Source organism: Lissotriton helveticus, chromosome 9, assembly GCF_964261635.1.
Source record: "Lissotriton helveticus chromosome 9, aLisHel1.1, whole genome shotgun sequence".
In the NCBI taxonomy this organism is placed as follows: domain Eukaryota; kingdom Metazoa; phylum Chordata; class Amphibia; order Caudata; family Salamandridae; genus Lissotriton; species Lissotriton helveticus.
In genome coordinates this window covers 513,306,204-513,326,863 of record NC_136070.1, presented here as the reverse complement: position 1 = coordinate 513,326,863, position 20,660 = coordinate 513,306,204, and the positions used below count along the sequence as shown (strand labels likewise).

At 47.3% G+C, this 20,660-nt stretch overlaps 1 protein-coding gene across 1 annotated transcript in view; it reads right to left on the bottom strand.

The window, feature by feature from the left end:
* TBPL2 (TATA-box binding protein like 2) overlaps positions 1-20,660 on the bottom strand; it is a 426,294-nt gene that overhangs the window by 296,895 nt on the left and 108,739 nt on the right. Inside the window, exon 3 of the mRNA XM_078662091.1 lies at positions 560-647. Coding sequence (XP_078518217.1) covers positions 560-647 — 88 coding nt within the window. The remainder of the gene's footprint in view (positions 1-559; positions 648-20,660) is intronic.

The following is a 20,660-nucleotide window of genomic DNA, read 5'->3' as shown; positions in this document are numbered from 1 at the left end:
GACTTAAGCTAGCAGCCAACTGTCCCCTTTACAAGCCACACCTTCCTTTCCAATACTACCTCTCAGGCGGCTCAGGCTGCATATCCAAACTCCTAAAGGCCTCCTAATATGCTGCTGTCTTACAGCCTCACCCCAATTCACCCAAGTGTCTTAATCCCAGACTGCTGCCAATCGTTCTGTCATTTTATCCCACTCCAAGTAGCTCAAGACGTGGTCCCAGCCAGCTTCGAATGTAAGGTCCCCTTATATCCCTCTCTTTCTACCCCAGAAGCGTCCTCTCAATGCCTCTTATTAGCACCGCTGTGTCCCCCTCATTCCTCATTTGTACAAGAGTAACAATTCAATCCTCCGCTACACGCCTCAAAGAATCGACGTGCATAAAACAGAATTAGGTTTCTAACAGAGAGCTAAAAATAGTTTTTTTCTCGAAATTAAAGCTTTATTACTGACAGCTTTTGTGTGTGGCCTTACCCTTTACAAGCATATTGTTCCACCATCATTTTTTTTACATACACAACGCAATTTTTTTCGCAGAATAAATGTAATACGAACCCCTTACCTTAGGATTATACTCAGCATTTCTGGCATGCAGGGCAATTTTCTTCAGATCCAGTCTGCAAGCCAAATTTACAGTAGACACTATATTTCTAGACAAAATGAAAGATAAAGTCTGCATGAAATATGCACAACAACTCTCAAGCACTTTTTACATAAATTTACTAATTAACTTCATCTAAGATCACGATTGTTATATTATGAAAGAATAAGTCGTAATGCCACTTGCTAGTCGTGCACACTTCTATATTGATGCATATCTCTATATGCACGGAAAGTCTGGCCTTTAAAACATTAGGTCTTAGAACGTGTTCATAACCAAATGCAGGAAGTTGTTAGAGGAGTTATAACAAGCCCGTGCAGGTCTAGTGGCTTTGTTACCCCTTTGATACTAGTGTTTTGGTCACCAACACTATAAGACCTCAACAGGGATGTTTATAACTTTTTCTTAAATGGATGTACTTATTAGCACCCAAAAGCACACAGCAATTATCATTAATGTAATCTTCTTTCAAATGGATTGAGTAAGGAGAGTTCCAGGTATGTTTTAAACAAGCTTTGACAAAGCCAATAGTTTGTGCTTAAGCGAATTTTGGAACATGGTCCAGAAATAATGCTAAATCGCAAAAAGTAAACCAGCCATCAAAGTCTTTCAGATAAGTCATGTAATAATCACGCGAGCGCCGTCGACCACATACATACAGGGCTAATTAAAGTCACTAGTAAGACCGGTACTCTTTGTGAGCGACGTAAGAGAAGTCAGCACGTCATTTTGTACTAGGTGTAGTGTCCTGCTAGGACACAGTCTAGTTGTTTTGGTATTGCCCTACACTGTACACCCACCCACCAGGGACGTCACCGGTCAGGTGACGCTGCCTCAATAAAAGTGGCCGAGCGCACGTGCTCGCGGCTAGATTCACGATCCCCTAACTGGTGTCTGTGTCACTCATTATTATAGCATGTGGGCCTAGGGCCCCGACACCACATTGGCGACGAGGCGGAGCCGGTGCCCATGCGTGCACCAACCTAAACGTTGGGGGGAAAAAGAAGGAGAATGCGGCTCGTGCCATGAGCAATCCCGCCGACAGCAAGTGACCTTCAGCGGAGGCCAGCGGGGCGTGAGCGAAGCCCCGGGCCGACACGACCAAGGAGGAGCAACCGGGAGCCCACCCCGCACCTCCGTGCCCAGCGTGAGCCTCCGTGCGCGAGAGGAAAGTGCAGCGGACCGACCAGAGCCCACCTGTGCCGGCCGCAACTGAGCGCCACGTGGAGGCGCGACCCGAAGTGCCCGGGAGTAAGCAGGCCGACTGGAGCCCACCCGCGTCGGCCGCAAGTGAGGCCCCACCGCGTGGTGACCGAAGCGGAGCCCACCCGCGAAGTGAAAAGGCCCGTCGGCCGAAGGTGAGCCCGTGACCAGCACCGAAAGCGGAGCCCACCCGCAACGGTCAGGACTGTTTAATGGCGGCCGTCTGGTAGCGCCGCCCGGGACATGCAAAGCGAAGCCCACCCGCTATAAACCCTAAAAGCTGCCCTGACAGTGCGAGTGGCGTGGACTACTGTCCTTAATGAATCAAGGCCAGTGGAGCCCACCCGTGGCCTGCCAGGAGTGTCCCATGTCCCCCGCCGCGCAGCGTGTAGGATATGAGGCTGCGGCGGCGGAGGGAATGAACGTGGACGCGAAACGCCCGCAGCGTGTGGAAGAGCTGCCGGGCGGAGACACATTGCAAGCGGAGCCCACCCGCGATCAACTCAAGTGCCCCAAAGCCTAAGCACACACACAAACCCCCCCCCCGCGCAGCAGGTGAAGGGCAGAGCTGCGGCGGGCGGGGAAGAGACTGCTCGCAGTCCGTGGCCGGTCAGAAGCCACCACACACACACACGATCCCCGGCGGCACCTCCCGCACCTCCCCGCGCCTCGTGTGAACTGTAAAGCTGCCGGCGGGAGAGGGGCGAGAGAGTCAGAAAGAATCAGGAGCCCCGGTGTCTGTGTTTCCCCCTCCCTTTTGCCAGAGATCCGAAAGAGGAGGAGAAGGTGAAGACAGCGTCTGGCCTGCGGGTGACGGGAATGGCACCGGTACCCTCCTGCACAGCCCGCAAAGTTGACACACTGCAGAGCCCCCCTCGCATTCGCTGCACAGCCCGAGAGAATAGCCAGGCGCGGTGCGTCCATTGGGGCGTAGGGGCGTAGCCCCACTAAGCCCCATGGACCCACCGCGTCGTCACGAAAATACAAATACAACAAATACTGAAATAATCTTGGTCGCTACCTGCCGCTCGGGAATCCGGGAGACGCCCGACTTTTCCGTGCGGGGGGCGGATGGGCCTGCTGCATCTGCGCAAGTTGATTTATGGGCAGAATCATGTTCGCGCATGCGCAGATTGATTCCCTGTGCATTTCCCCTTAGAGAGAGGACCTGGGGGCGGGCCGCAGCCCCCGGGGTTAACCAGGGGGACTGGGCGAGGAGTCATGGTGCCCCCCCAGCCAATCCTGACGGTTAGCGCGGCCGACTTTGGTGCTGGGAAACCAGGTTCGAGCCTCTTATTGTAAATAATCGTGAAATGGGAGGAGAATGTATAGATTTGTGTCAGAAGAATTGGCACATATTTAAACTCGAAGTCTTATTGTTTCATCGTGAAAAGTAGCATTCAATGGGATTAAAAATGTGGTAGGCAGTGAACTGCTTCAGAGAGCAGACGCTTCAGAGAGCAAAGCAAGAAAAGAAGTTCAGGTGGAAATCAGACGAATGAATTGAGGCCGGTTATCACTGTCACGCTGTAGTCGGAAGGATGTTCACACTCTTGTCAAAGCCATTTTATTCATTCACCTTGTTACTCTTATTGGACTTTATAAGCAGGAGTCTGCCCGATTTACCAAGACAAATAGGGCTCAGTTTGAGCAAAGATTTACGCTTCAATAAATCACGGAACTTAAAATAAAACAGAAAAAGAATGTGGGTTTCTGAGGAAATAGTAGCATTTACGTCACCCATCTGTATGCGTGTAACTACACGCATACAGATGGGTGGATGCATGAATGAATGATGGATGCAGGATGGATGGATGGATGAATGGATGGGTGAATGGATGCAGGAAAGGATGCAGGAAAGGATGCAGGATGGATGGGTGGATGGATGGATGATGGATGCAGGATGGGTGGATGGGTGGATGCATGAATGAATGGTGGATGATGGATGGGTGGATGGATGGGTGGATGCATGAATGAATGATGGATGCAGGATGGATGGATGAATGGATGGGTGAATGGATGCAGGAAAGGATGCAGGAAAGGATGCAGGATGGATGGGTGGATGGATGGATGCAGGATGGGTGGATGCATGAATGAATGGTGGATGATGGATGGGTGGGTGGATGCATGAATGAATGATGGATGCAGGATGGATGATGGATGGGTGAATGGATGAATGGATGCAGGATGGATGATGGATGGGTGGATGGATGGATGGATGGATGGGTGGATGAATGAATGATGGATGCAGGATGGATGGGTGGATGGATGGGTGGATGCATGAATGAATGATGGATGCAGGATGGATGAATGGATGCAGGAATGGATGCAGGATGGATGGTGGATGGGTGGATGCATGAATGAATGATGGATGCTGGATGGATGGATGAATGGATGGGTGAATGGATGCAGGATGGATAGATGGATGGGTGGATGCATGAATGAATGATGGATGCAGGATGGATGGGTGGATGCATGAATGAATGATGGATGCAGAATTGATGGATGGATGGATGCATGAATGAATGATGTATGGATGCAGGATGGGTGGGTGGATGGGTGGATGCATGAATGATGTATGGATGGATGCAAGGTGGTTCGGGCTCGCTCGCTGCGCTCGCTGTGCTCGCTGCGGTGCAATATGCAAATTAGTTTACGCCTCACCACTTTCAAATGTCACCAGCCGCCCCTGGAATAGGCCCCCCTCCCAAACAAACACTAATGCACATTAAACCCCCGCACGGCCTGGGGTAACGTGGTGAATTCAAAAGACTCACCGCAGTTTGGGGTAAATATTGCAGAGAGGTGGCCATCGGGCGTCGAGCCCGCCCAGGGGCAGTGAATATCAGACCCCCAGGAGCCCAGGGACAAGCCTAGTTAGGCCCGGTACATGGCAGGCTCAAACGTGAAAAGCACACAGAGCTTAGTGTGCGAGGAACTAGCCAGGATCACGTCGGAACGTGCAACACTGCCACCTAGTGGCAACTTCACGGCAACACACCCGCTAACAAAAGACAGCAGCACGGAGGAAAGTCATGCTCCATCGTCGCCCCAAAATTAAGAGAAAGGAAGATGAAGCTTACCTGGGAAGGGGCAGAGTCCTGCTCCTGAAGTCGGGGGTCAGCAGTAGTTCCAGCCCCCGCACGCCCCTCCCCCTCCTGCTTAGTCCAAGGGGAGCAGGTCCTGCAAGAACAAAAGAAACCTGGCAGGAAGAAAGTCAAGTGTCAAAGGAGGCTACTACTGGAGTACAGCCTAACCCTATACTGCCATCTTGTGGCCACCAGGCAGTCCTGCGCCTGACGTACCAAACAAGCCTGCGACAAGGCAAAGCAAAGCAGACTCCCAGCAGAGGACAGGCTGCGAAGCGCCTTTTGATCGTGGCAAGTGCACAGCAGCACAGAGACTGTACAGCCTGCAACATCCGGCAAGAACACCGCCACGCCCGAGTGGCAACAAGTAACCACGCAGCCCTTAAGGATGAAAGAGGACGACGCAAGAACGTGCCAGAAGCGCAGAAACACACAGACAAGTGAGTGCGCAGGAACGCGCCAGGAGGGAAGGTACTCTACACACCAAAGACGCAGCACAGCACACCACTGTGAAAGGACAGCGCAGCACTGCACCGGAACGTGCCAGGAGCAGCAGAAATCCACGCACACGGACAGTCAGTAATAGAGGGACGCGAGGTCACTAAACAGCCAGCGTGACGCTGCACAGTGACAAGCAAAAGCCACCGGACAGTGCACAAAGGTCCCAGAGTGAGGCAGCGACGTCTCACAGCAACCAGAGCATCGTCATCAGCCAGCCTGAGAGGATGCCCAAGCGAAGGTGCAAGGAGTGGTGACGCGAACCTCCACAGCGCAGGCGAAGCGCGCCAACGCAAAAACACCTCAACGGTGAGTAGCGATCACACAGAAGCCGACCCGCCAAATGGTCGCACTCAAGCAAAGAAGCCGACCCACCAAACGGTCGCTCCCAAGCAAGGAAGCTGACCCGCCAAATGGTCGCACCCAAGCAACGGAACCAACCCACCAAATGGTCGCACCCAAGCAAAGAGCCGACCACCCAGTCTGGTCGCCAAGAAAAGAAAGAAAAAGCAACAGAGAAGATCGCGACAACCGGTCCAGTCACAAGAAGAGAAGATCACAGTGTCTGAGAGCCATGACCAGACCAGAGAGAAACAGGTGGAGTGCACGCTGCCTGGAGAAGACTGGTCGGGAAGACAAAGACAGCAAGATGACCAGACCGCGTCGCGAGAAGGAACATGGAGAAGAAGGGCGCGACGCCACAAAGAAAGGGAAGAAGACAAGAAGCCAATTCGCCAGAGAATTGCACAAGTGCAACTGAAGAAGGAACCGTAGAGCCAAAGAAACCCGAGAAGGAGAGTCATGATGGGAATGACGAAGGAAGGTTTCCTGTTTAAAAGCAAAAGAAGTGATCAAGTAAAAGGAAGATACGACAACAGGCCTAGTCACCAAGCCAAGTGAAGACAGTGTCCCACCGCATGGACAAGACCAAGGGGAAAACATGTAGAGGGCCCGCTACATGGAGAAGCCTGGTTAGAATGAGCAAGTAAGAGAAGACTGGACCGCGTCGAGAAAGAGCACGAAGAGGAAGCAGGAGTAACACAACATCACTCCACAAAGGAAGCCAAAGAACCACATTCAGCACACAAGAACATCGATGATGTCTAAGGAGCATCGCACCATCCATGTGGATCCCAGCAATCCAGACAACCTGCATTTGATGAGACTGACCATCGAAGAACCGTATGTGTGCCCCGTGAACCTGGAGCCTGCCGAAGCAGAGCATATACGAGCACTAGACAATCTACCCTTGGGGACTACACAAGACTCGATTGTGGCCCTGTCCGAAGTTCCACAGCGACCCGCACAGCCCACACAGTCACGTGGCAGTCCAGGGGACAAGGGCCTCGGCGGAATTACTGTGCTAAAGGAGTCCGTATGGGAGAGGTGCAGCAGTGGCAGCTCCACGACAGGCAACAGGAAGCACGAAGGCCCCAGGTGAACACCTGGCACCGAGAAACGGTCTGAAGAAGGCACGGAACCCATGTCCTAACGGCAAGACCATCCTGGCGGATGACATCAACACCCCGAGGCAACATGAGCGACTTGGCAGTGAGTCCGTTGGCAGTTCCTCAGCGATGCCTTTGCGCGGCTCATGCGAAGCCCGCACGGTCCACCCGGTCCCCATTGTGTCCAGCAAGAGGGTCCTCCCAGGGACTCTAGTGAGAGAAGAGTCCAAGCAGGAGAGGCCAGTCTTCGAGGCTCCAGTGAGAGAGGAGTCAGGCAAGAAAGGCAAGTCAGAAGGTACTCGGCTGGCAGGAGGTGTAAAAGCATCAAGATCAGCGAATCCAAAGAAAGACCTCTCGTGCCGCAGTCGTCTCTAACAACCAACTGCTAACATAAGCAGGCATATGATTAAAAATAATACGAGCAGCATTGTTACAATTCCATAAAACACAAAGGGAGAAATCATATTATAATGATAGTAGAAACAGGTCCCATAGTGCCTTGTATGCCACCCTCCCCAGCTAGGAACTACGTTTTATAATAATAGAAGGTCTCTTAGGCTTGAATGGGGACCCCATACCTCCAAGATCAGCAGAAGTTAATCACATCAGGATCTGCACAAGCTCTCTCTCTCTGGAAACAGATTTTCTCCAAGTGCTCTCATCATGCATGCAGTGCAATATTAAAGGCGCTAGAATTTCAGTTAGCTGCAACTGTGTGTATGTTGTGTCTAGAGCATGGGCCGATGAGCCCGAATAACAGCTAACATTGTTATGATAACCTTGGAGGCTTCTGCACACACTGTACAGACTGAGGTCGCGATGTAAGTCTACGGTTGTTGAAAATAAGCCTTTCTCATGTGAAGATTTTTAAGCAGTCTAACTTACAACAGTTACATGCAGTGTCGTGTGCAAAAGCTGCAAAATAGCAAATTGGCGTTTAAACGTCTAATAAGCTTATGCTAACATAGCAATGTGTGCACGTAGGGCCCTGCCTTCACTACAGGGTTTGATTCTGTGAGTAGACTGAAAGCCATGCTGTTTCAGCAAAATGTGGCCTTAACTTCAGCCCAAGAGATCTTTGATCTCCAAGTGGCAAGGTCCGCGGCAGAGATACAAACTCTGGTTTGTTCGAACCTCCTGCTAAATTTCAGAGAAACGGTCCATCGTATCTTTAACATGTCTGATACGCGGGGATAGTACACTTATTTAAGTGCATTGGATCAAGTTTGTTAACCACGGATCAAACCACTTTTGGAGTGATTCCGTCTTTCAAACACTCCGTACTTGGAAGTGTTTTTGGAGGGCTTCCTTTGGTCCTGCTTTCAGTAGCGGGCATCCTCGTTTTAATTATGTAGCTTCGCCATGGATGTCAGCATAACTCGAGGCATGGAGAGAACACTGCTGGAGCGACGTTGTCGTGAGCGATTGGCGTTCTTCTGGGTATTCTAGTGAGCATTGGTTCCTGTCTTTTTGACCGACCTTGCTTGACTGCATTCTGCCAGTATTCCACTGTCTCTTTTGCGGATACGGACGCGTGTTGGACCGCTGCCTGACACTTCCATCCTTTGTGCCACCAGACATACACATACTCCTGGCACCTTTACGGGCCCATGGGCGCAGTTGTCCGCAGCTTATTCCGATGTTGATTATAGCGTTCCTAGAGTCTCCATAGGATGCTTCAGCTCCTGTTGGAACGGAAATCGGCTCTGCTACGGATATGCAGGCATCAGTCTCAGGCACACAGGCATCTAATTCTTCCCCTACAGCTGCCGTGGGAACCAATGATGACCACCTCTACTTACTTGATATCATACTGGAGTTGCTGGAAGGACTGCCTCTTGTGGATGACATGTTCAGTGATGTTGAGTCTTTAGCACAGGATCCTCAAACAATGTTGCCTCTCCTGTGCAGGGAACTATTTGGCAAGTTTTTTAACATTTACCAAATTGAGGGTTGAACTGACTTTGTTTTTTCTTCTCTGCTCTATTTGAAAGTAGCAGCTTTCAAGGTGCTCAGGAAACAATGACGATTTATTCAAACATATAAAGGACCTTTTATGAATGCTTTTTTAGAGAAGAAAGCTTTTTCAATAGACCCTGCTTTTAGGGACATTTTTTAATGAAACTTTTTAGTGATTTTTACTATATCTTCATATACATGATTAGTATGCCTTTTTATAGCATTTACTTTAGCATTACCTAGCTGACCTTGTTGACCTTTTGATGAGGAGTGGGTGTCATGTCCATTAGGATAGTTCCATCATGTACATACTCATTACATACATTTTGGCCCATCCACACGACATAACGGTTATACAAAGGTGACCTTTTACCTAGTAGCTTATTTCTGTCTCTTCGACACCAAGCTCTCGGTCCCCTATCTTAATCCCTGTACCTGAAGTACATAAACATGTCCTTAGGCACAGCAGATTTATTTTGTATAAGGGTCACCACTTTAATTCATCCATGGCCGAAAGCCAGCTGTACGTGAGTGTTTTTGTTTAGAAAAGGATTAGCAAATGATTAGTGAATGTTTTAAAAACATATCAATTCTAGAAGAAACTCTGGAGAAACCACTTTAGTATAAAAGACCCTCACTCCCCCTTACAAAACAAGGAGAATTTCTTCTAGGTTAGACCGAGACTCTGCAGGCTGATCTTTCGACAGGCAGAGACCTGATTTGCCTTGCGGGGTGTCATCCTCGACACAGAGACAGGATCCTTAATTCTAAACCACCAGGTGAGGGGTTAGCACTTCCCTGGGGGATTCTTGGTCCATTAGGATATATCCAAGCACTTACATACACATGCTCCAACTACATATCTAGGCTAGGTACATTTATGTAGGATAAGCATTGTAGGAGTACGCTAATGGTATTGTTTTATATAATCTGCTTTTATTCAGCTTACTCGCAATATGGTAGAAATGCATCTGCTGTGTCTGCTCTTGTCTATTGATTGTCGCAGCTAACATGTTTTTGTCGTGTTTGAATCCAAAACCCAAATGGATCCAACCCTGACTCCACAGGAGCGAAGATGCTAGTCCCAACACTATTCAACCGCAACTCTCGGAGGAGAGCGAGAACTCACTCACAAGAAATAGTAGTCAAAAAGTGAGGGGAATAAACCATAGAGTGACCACCACTCTTTCCCCTGATGATACGGCAGGGAACACTGGTATGTGGAACTGGAGGGAAGTCGTGCTAAAAGATAAAATACAAGCAGGGTATAACTACACAAGAACTACAGACACTCTCAGAGCTGTAAGGCATGTCAGAGTTAATTTCACAGTTCACTTACCAGTCAGCATGTCCCATTACCGTCTGGAAGATCGCAGTCTCAGGAAGTATCACAGGAAATGTTGAAAGACTCCCCACGTTGAGTATGGGGAGTAAGGATACCTCAGGGACGTAGCTTTCCTCCACACACTCTAAAAGTGCTCAGGATTAGAAGAGCATAAGGTGGCTTTCTCAAAATTAAGATATAAAAAAGGGCGAAAGTAATCAGGGCCAGATACACTGCCTTATAGATAATACAGGGTTAAAGGAAGCAGTGCGTTGTACCCATTCAGGTAAAGATTAGCGCTGGCTGGTGCTCTCATAGTATGGGTTCTGTGCAGCTGAGTAATACTGCCTATAATCACAGGCAGGGGAGGGAAGACTCAATCCTCGTGGTGTACAGGCCGGCTCTCTAACAAGACCAAGAGCGGAGCTGCTACACACACGGAGGAACAAGGTGGGCGGAATCGTGACGCTCGCTGGCCGGCTCCAGGGAAGCGGAAAGGAGCGGAGCAGTGTCGTCCTCACAGGTAAGCCACTTAGGAGAGGAGTAGCAAGACGCGCTGGCCGGCTCCAGGGAAGGGGAGCGGAGCTGCGTCGTCTTCGCTCGGAAAGCCAATTAGGGGAGGAGTAGCGAGACGCGCTGGCCGGCTCCGGGGAAGAGGAGCGGGAGCGGAGCAGCGACGTCCTCGCCCGAAAGGAGAAGGGGAGAAGCAGCGAGACACACTGGCCGGCTCCGGAGAGAGGAGTTGGAGCGGAGCAGCGTCGCCTTTGCAAAACGGGAAGATAGGGGTAAACCAGAATCTGGAACAAGGCTCCAGGTACTATAATAGTACCTTGAAGAACGGAGCTCCACACGGAGTCGAAGTTCAGCAACCAAGGAATGCGAACACACAGGAACAAGGAAGGGGGCGTGGTCACGGTCAGGAACAGTAAGCCAAGCATCGGCTTACAGGGGGGAACGGCCTTTTAAAGGAGTAAGGGACGTCTAAAAAGTATCATCACAGTAAACTAGTGAAGTCTGCACATACATTAAAGCTCTGATCTTCCAGTAAGATCGAACAGAGAGACTAATCGCCACACTCGCTTCTACTCGCATTTATCTGCTGCTATTCTCGCTGCTATTTTCTGTAATCTGTATTAATTTTAACGCGCCGCTTTTTAACTTGGTTCTCAATTAAATGTGATCTGTATTATTTGCTAATTTGCACTGTTAAAGAAAATCCTTAAATCCAGCTTACCCGCACTTTAAAATACTTTGTATTTCACTCGCTATTTAAGCGAGGCTTGGACTCCCCTCCTTCACTTAGTTACGGACGCCATCTTGGGTGGGGGTGATCTCTGGCCATTCTAGGGCGCCATATTGGGAGGTGCTCTAGTGTTGTCCTGCACTTGCTTGCCTACTTAAACTGGGCAATGCAAGCGCATAGCGGGCACGCCGTTGGTGCGCCAGAGGGAAGCCCGTCTGCGCCCTTCCGCGCACCGGCCGCACACAGCGCCAGTAACGCTGCCTGTCTAAATAGCAAACAGGGGGGTAAGTTGTATTCCAGAGAAACGCTGCTAAGTTTCGGTAAGAGGGACAATGGGGGACATGAGCTTCTGCCAACCCACGAGACAAACGAGGGAAAGCTCCTTCTATGCGGACTAATCAATAGTCGTTCCCTAGTTAAACATCATACGGAGATTTCAATGGTGATTGAAGATCTGAAATTGGACACCCTGTTTCGAACGGAAACATGGACAAAGGCAGAGTCTATGATGGAATTGGCTCTGGCTTGTCCAGCCGGTTATAAAATTCTACATAAACCAAGAGTAGTGGGCAGAGGGGGTGGGGTAGGGATGATATTCCAGGAAGAGATGAATTTTGTGGAACTAGAGGTAGAAATGATCGAAGGCATCGAACTTATGGGGTTTAAACTGCAAGAAATAAGTGGAAGCTCACTGACAGGACTGATATGCTACAGACCCCCAAGAGATAGTATCAAATAGAGCCTGAAATTGTGTACTATCACGAACCTTACGCTCTCTCATTCAAAGATGATAATTTTGGGTGATTTTAATCTGAGAGACGACGGGAGACTGTGTAACCATTTTAGAGATCTTAAAAATATGTGTGCGAATCTTAACCCACAGCAAATGATAAATCATCCCACCCATCAGGGAGGTCATATGCTTGATCTATTATTTGCTAATCAAGATGAGGTTGAAGTCCTCAATATAACCCCTCAAAGTTGGACCGATCACTTTTTAATTCTCTTTAAGATTACACAATTCTGCTGTGGAGACAAAGCCAACTGTCCAGCTACCTACCGGAGAGGGATAGAATGGTCCAAACTTGAGGAAATTAAGAATGTTGAAGCTCCCCTGGGTGTAAACTACTTTAATCCCATTGATACAGTTGAGGAAAACTATGATACCTACTGTACCTATATAACTAATATTTTGGACCAGGCAGTTCCTGTAAAGAAATTAAAGATTAGGAAGAGAGTTTCAGCTCCATGTTACAATGAAGGTTTGAAACAGCTACGCCTGTCCTGTAAACAGGCGGAGAGGAAATGGAGGAAGAAGCATCTGCCATCAGACAAAAATGAGTTGAAAATAATACAACTGAAATATAAGGAACTTATTACTAAGGCTAAAGCAGACTTCTATGCCAATTCTATTATCCAGGCGTCAAATGGGACGAAAGCCCTATTTAAGATCGTGAAGGAGCTTTCCTCACCAACTTGCCTTGGTAATAATGTGGTGGCCACACAAAGATTGTACGACGAGATCGCCGTCTATTTTGACGAAAAAATAGTCAAGATTGTCGGCACTCTTTGTCCCACGGGCAATAATGATGTAGACAATAGACCCCATGAGATGGAGGCCAAGAACCAGGGGCAAATATTGACCCTGGATAATTTTCAAATCTTAACTGACATTTTCTTTACCAATCTGGCCTACAGCGTGTCTTCAGGATCCCCCATGGACCCCTTGCCCCACAAAATCTGGAAAACCTTCGGACAAGGATCTTTCCCCTGGCTGCGACAAATCTGCAACCAATCCATGGAGACTGGAATAGTCCCGGAGAAGTGGAAACAGGCGGTGGTAACTCCCCTGATTAAGAAACCATCCCTAGATCCAACGAACCCAGCTAGTTTTAGACCCATGTCTCTTCTACCCTATCCAATTAAAATCATGGAGAAAGCAGTAAGTAAGGCACTCTCCGATTTTCTGGAGGGTGGTCAAATCCTGGACAGGGACCAATTTGGGTTTCGCCCAGGGCATGGGACCGAAACGGCCTTAACCACTATGCTGGACACCCTGCGCATGCGGGCCGACAATGGGAATGCATCTGTTCTAGTGCTTCTCGATATGTCGGCAGCATTCGACACGGTAAGCCACCCTATCCTAGTAAAGAGATTGGAAAGGATAGGGGTGAAAGGGCAGGCCTTCCAGTGGTTGCGGTTCTATATAACTGGGAGACATCAGAAGGTGTCCATGGTACCGTTCACTTCCAATAAAACCCGGTAGTGTATGGGGTACCACAAGGTTCAGCAATCAGCCCCATACTATTCAATGTATACCTTCAGCCGCTGTTTCCTATCATCAAATCCTGGAGTTGATTTAATAAACTACGCCGACGATACTCAGTTGGCCTTCTCTTTGGAGGGCAAACACGCAGTATCTATGGACACTTTCCAACAATGTATGCGTAGTTCGGCTAGTTGGCTCCGAGAAAACTCTTTACAGTTTAACAGTAGTAAAAATGAGGTAGTATACTGCTCCTCTGCTATGTCGTCCAACCGTATCCATTTCGAGTTGTACTAACTGATACCAGTTAGTACAGTACGCAACCTGGGGGTACTAATTGATGGTGACCTCCAAATGGAATCACAGGCCAACCATACTGCCAGGGTGTGTTTTTCGGTGCTGCTTGGGCTGCGTCAGTTGCTTCCACTACTACCAGAGGAACTGCGTCCAGTGGTGGTGAGAAGCACGGTGCCTAGCAGACTGGAATACTGCAACTCCCTATATTTCGGAGCCCCACAATATATCTTTCAGGGGTTGCAGAGAGTCCATTCTGCAGCAGCAAAAATAGCACCGAATAGGCAGCGCAGCGCCTCATCTACCCAAGCCTTGAGAGAACTACACTGGCTCCCTATCAAGGAAAGGGTCCAGTTTAAGGCGCTATGCCTGGTTCACAGAGCGGTACATGACACGGGCCCCATCCCCTTGCAAGAAAAATTCTCTTGGTACCAGCCCAAAAGACAACTCCGCTCCAGGATGGGAGGAAGGTCATTTAGTGTGACCGCCGCTCTCCACTGGAATAAGCTTCCTCAGAATATCAGACAAATGGACTCTTTACCTGAGTTTAGGAAGAACATTAAAAAATGGCTCTTCCCTAGGGTTTGATTCTTCTTCTTCTGTTTAAATGCCGGAAGTTAGCTGTCGATTGGTTGACATCTTGATCGAAGCGCCAGGATACCCGCAGGGTGACAGTTTGCACTATACAAGTATATATTCCATTGTCTTTTTGATACTGTGAAACAACACTCGAGGCAATGTAATTATGAGATGTGCTGTGTAGGATTATCATTGTGTACATAGAATCTTTTTAAAAATAATTTTTCTTAAATTTCAGAAATCACTTGGAAGACATTATATGTATTCCTGATGAAGGTGGCTTTATTAGAAGGTCCGCCGAAACGCGTCGCATAAGAGAAAGGAGGATTGTGTCCTAAATTAACTGGAGAATAATTCTGACGTTCTGCTGAATTAATTTTTCTGTTTGTACCTCCTTTTTACTAATGGGAATCTATTGTTTCCTTATTGTTAATGTCTGTCCCCCCTCTTTTTTAAATTATTTTAACATTGTATTGTATGATGAATAAACTGTTCAGTATTTTCTCATAATTTTGTTTGTGTTTACATATTGCCTCGCGAGTACAGTATATTGTATACAGTATATTGTTATATATATATTGTCCAGCCGATTACCAGTGATTAACCTATCTACAAAAGATCTGAGTGAGGTAGAACTGGGTATTCTTAGTAGAGGCTTTAGTTTTGTCCCGTCCACTAATCTAGATAAATTTCAACTGGAGAAAGATCTCCGCTCTTTCTTCAGGAAAGTAAGACTTCGTAGATTTTTTGAAAATAGAGAGAGTAGGGACCGTGAGAATATTTCAGGATTGAGGCCATGGTCTACGTTCACACCAACCCTTGGGATGGTGGGTAAGAATGTGGAAGCATTTGAAGTAGCGATGGAGAGTGGGATTCATAAACTCTTAGACAACAATAAGAAATCCTATAATTTTAACATCAGTAAGGATGAAAGAGCAGCTCTTAACAAACTTAGTAACAATACCACCCTGACAATTAAGCCTGCAGATAAAGGTGGTGGTGTTGTTGTTTTTGACACTACAGACTATGAGGATAGAATGCTTAAATTACTAAACGTTGAAGAACACTACTTGCGGGTGAATGCAACCTGCATAACAGAAATAGCAAGTGAATGTCTAGATCTCCTAACTGATGCCAGAGAGGCAGGCTATATCTGTGAGGAAGAGTTTAGATTCCTTAATAATTTAGAACCCAAGACCCCGGCTATTTATGGCCTACCTAAAGTGCACAAACAGAGATTAAATCCCCCCATGAGGCCAATTTTTAGTAGCATAGACTCCTTATTGGAGCCGGTCAGCAAATACGTGGACCATTTTCTTAGACCCCTAGTTTGTAATTTAAAATCGTATGTGAGAGATTCTGCACACATAATCTCGCTGGTAGAGGGTCTACCGTTTCATGAAGAGACTCAGTGTCTAGTTACCCTTGACATTGAGTCTCTTTACACGAATATAGTCTGACACAGTAGAGGTCATTGATGCTCTCTTGACCAACCAGGACTTGGGTGGTGCTAATAAAGATTTTATTGTTGATTGTGTTAGATTAATTCTTACCAACAACGTTTTTCTATTCAAAACTGAGTACTTTAGGCAGCTAAAGGGGACCAGCATGGGGGCCACATGTGCCCCCAGTCTGGCCTGCCTTTATGTTGGGCAATTTGAAGCCAAACATATACACAATGAAATGGCTCCTTTTTTCGAAAATGTAGCGGGCTGAAGGACTGGACTATTTCTAAGGTCCAGCGGTGCCAGGGAACAACACCTGAAACCTTCGTGGGATACCTGTTCAGCGCACAAATGACAGAGACACGGGACACTTCCTTCGGCGTCAAAGATCAGTGTTTATTACTGCAGGGAGGCAAAAGTCACAAGAAGTACAACAGAGTGTAGGTTCTGAGAGTCTGCTTCCAATTGCAAATGTGGATCGCTCCTTTTATACACATTTTAGTCATTGGACAACATACGAACAAAAGGTTACAACTCAGTTCCCACAATAAACTTCAAAAGGGCTTCTTGAAACCCGGAACATAATTACAGTAACATTGCCGGTTCCCAACTGTAAAAGCACATCTTCTCACCGTTAGGCACATTCCACTCTAGTTGTAAACGAGCAAAAGAAAGAGACAAGAACAGCTGCAAGGAAGACCGACAACAGTAGAGAAAAGAGTGTGAGGGTAATATCGGAAGCATGATCACAGGATCAAAGGATTCGATCCTAGCACATGCACGGCTGAAACAATAGACCGGCACAGCAAGATTACCCTCGAGCGGAGCCATCTGCCTTTGCAATGTCATTCCCCTGGTCATAAAAGACGCATGAAAGGAATATGCGTCTTCCGTAAGGCTTGGGAACTAAGGGTCATGACGCGGACAATTGCCTGCTTGCTAACTACGTGAGGGCAAGAAACAAAATGGATGCCGTATCTAAAATGGAACCCGAGGGTTCAGATGAAGAAACGCGTAAATAAGGCGAACCCTGCCAAGTAGTGTAGCGAAAACGCGTACACTTACTAAACTCGTCATTTACGGTTCACAGATACCAAACTTGCCCATATTCGATCATGTCCACAACATCATAACGATTCTCACGGAACCTCAGACGCTCCTTTTGCCCTCATGTAGGCAAGTACTAGTCGAAATCAGAATCGATTTCAATATTCATCAGATCATTCAGGTGTTGCTGGAACATTATCCTATCCATCAATGCCTCTTTGGTAACAGATGGCCTTCTTATACACGTAGTAGCACAAAGGCCACATAAGACAGGACCACACTGCACGCAAAGACAACACGTGAACAGAAACGTCACAACAATCCCTATAATCATCAGAATCTTCCAACCCCGAGTCGACATCATGCCCCAAAACCATCCTAGAAGCGTCCAATCTCCCTCGTCCACGTGTATGGACTCTGAGATTTTATGCAACTTTGAGATGGCTTGATAGACAGTTGGAGCATTATCAGGTATAAAAATGCAACAACTCGAATGGATGACCTTACACACACCACCTCTATCTGCTAGTACAACGTCTAGAACCATACGGTTCTGTAGCGTCATAAGTCTATCCGCTTGAAGCTCTGCTGTCAGGTTACCAAGGGCGCTTGCAGTGATATTAGCAGTCGATTCAACCACACGAGTCAGCTGTCTCAAGTTCCTACTATTAACCATAGGACCCCAAAACGGTAGGAAACCCTTAAAGAAGTCTCCTGCCTCTTGACCAGCAGTATCCTCTCTACTAATAACGCCTCTCACAACTCTAGTCTTGTGATAGTCTGAGGCAACGGTAAAAGTCGGTGGTAGAAGATTCGCGATATAACAGGTGCCTGAGAAATCACGAGGCAACCATGTATAAGCACGATCGTAACACACAAAATAAGTACCCTTGGCAGTCAGAAAGACAGGGGATAGAGCATCGGTAAGACATACGTCTCAGTACAAGCACTCTTCCCAAACTGAGCTCTCGGATTTTTACCAAGACCTTGCAGACAGAAGTGACCAAGGTGAGGTACGATCTAAATCGGAGACGAGCTCTTAAGCTGTCTATCACCCACTGATATACTATACTCAATCTCACTCAGATCCTTATATGCTCGCACCTCCTCCTCTGGGATGAGCGATGCATCAAAAATGTCTCTATCTAAATCAGCAATAGCTATCGCCAAAGACTTGTGGTACGGACCAGGACCAAGGTTTACTGAGCGTGGTTCTCGATGGGGGTAGGAATCTAGTGCACTACGGAACATAGTTTGGAATGCCCGAGCCGACCCTTGGGAGCTATAAGGAAGAACCAAATACGGAATACCCTTATCCATGGTATGTGGCATTAACCCACACACCCAACAGTTAGTAGTATTCATCACCAACTGATGCTGATGCAGGAGTTGAACAAAGGAATTATTCATAAATTCCGCACGTCTGACTTGTTCATGTTGAGGCAGAAGATGAAAGGAATGTGGAGAAATAGTGGAGGCAAAATTCAAATCATGTGAAGGAGGAGTAGGCGAAATAGAAGACAATAATAATTGAATCCCAAAATATACTCCACCCACTAATAGCATAGAAACAGTTAGAAATAGTATAAAAATCTGAAACAAAAAACATTTTGTACGAAACACCTTATGCAATTTAGATCTTTGCGCCGACATTTCCTCTCTTTTCGACAGCATAGTAAATTCCATCCTCTAAAAACCGTCCGTGGCGTTCTTGACCCACTTCGTTCTGAGTAGCGATTATAAATTCCCAGGAGTTCCCAGAAATCGACAAAAGAAATCGACCTAGTGTCAATAACCTGCTAAACAGAAGGAAGTACCCGCACGGCCCTACGGCCAACACAGATGATAGGTTTTAAATGAATTGAGCATTCAATTTAACATAAGTCTCTTAGCTGCCCGAAAAGAAAAGGGTACACACAATATAAAATGTCCACAATCTTCAAGGCAAATGTGAGGGGGTAATGTAAAATCAAAAATAATAAAAGGAATTTATTTGTCTTTATTGCGTGGTCGAAGAAAATATCGACATCTCCCGGGTCGAGTCTGTTCTTCAAACAACGGTTCAGATGGCAAAGCAGTGTTCGATTGCTCAGGTAATAATCCAGGACTTGAACTCTCCACTAGTGATGATGTAGGTAAAGTTTCGGTTGATTCAACAGGGATGTCTGATTGCACTAAATTGGTCTCTACAAGCTGAGCATCATTGAATGGTATAAAACCCGGGACCGTACTGGTCTCTGTCGAGGCGACTCCTTTCTTGATCCATGCATCTGCTGGCAAAGGAAACTGAACTTTCTTGGTGTGGGTGGCATGTACCCAATGCTTTCTGCCTTCCAGTCGAACCGCCGTCCTTGTTGCCAGTAACACCTGGTGGGGACCCACGAACCTTGGCTCAAGATTTCGTTTTCGTCCAAAATTTCGGGTAAGCACCCAGTCACCTGGTTGGAGCCGATGACCAGGTCCCTCAGTTTGTGCCGGTAAAGCTTCAAAGACCTGTTGATGAATCAAACTCAATTTAGCAGTCAGATCATAAAGATAGTCAATCAACATTGGATATTCAATTCTGTTAAACTCCTTAGGCCTCGGAACTCCCCAAATATTCGCAGGACGGCCGAACACAATCTCATATGGGCTAAGCCCTACTCGAGAGTGCACGGTTGCCCTGGTCGATAAGAGAGCTAAAGGCAAAGCATCCGGCCACGATAAACCAGTCGTTGCCTGGATTTTGGCAAGTTTCAGTTTCAGGGTGCCATTATATCCTTCCACCACACCTGCCGACTGAGGATGATTAGCGCTATGAAATTTTTGGACTATGCCTAGGCCACGACACACACTCTTCATCACACTTCCCACAAACTCACTTCCGTTATCTGACCATACAATCCGTGGCATTCCATACCTAGGGAAATATTCCTTGAGCAGGATTTTTGCTGTTGACAGGGCAGTATTATCCTTAAGAGGGTAGGCCTCAATCCATCTGGAGAATGCACAAACCACAACCAAGACATACTTCAGATTATTGCATCTCTCCATATGGATGAAATCTAATTGGATAACTTCAAAGGGACATGTAGGGGGAGCAAAGTGACCAGGTGGAGTGGGGGTGCCCTTACCAGGATTATACATCAAACATACCATACAGTTCTTAACCACTCTCTCCGCACACTTAGTAATCCCATCATTCTTCCATACAGGAGACAACAACTTGCATATGCCTTTCGTGCTAATATGTGCTGTGCCGTGGGCCATTGTAACAACAGCAAGCACATATGCATCCAGTAACATCCATCTCTGTTTTTCTGACAAGTCAACCCAACATCCATTCCCGTCTAACTTCCCCGTGCTTTCTTTCCACTTAGTCTTTTCCATCTCAGTGGCCTCGTTCTGTATTTCCTTCACACTTTCAATTGTGTCTTCACACATGCTAGTCTCCGCTGGCCATCTCACTGAGCTCGTAACATACATTCGATTTGTCAGATCTCTGGCTGTTTCTTTAGCAGTCTCATCCGCAAACGCATTACCACGGCCCACATCATCTGTCACTTTCCGATGCGCACTACATTTAATTATTGCCACCTGTTTAGGCAATATGAGTGCATCTAAAAGGTCATTCACAAGCTGTCCATGCTGAATCTTCGTGCCATGCGACGTAAGGAATCCTCTTTCT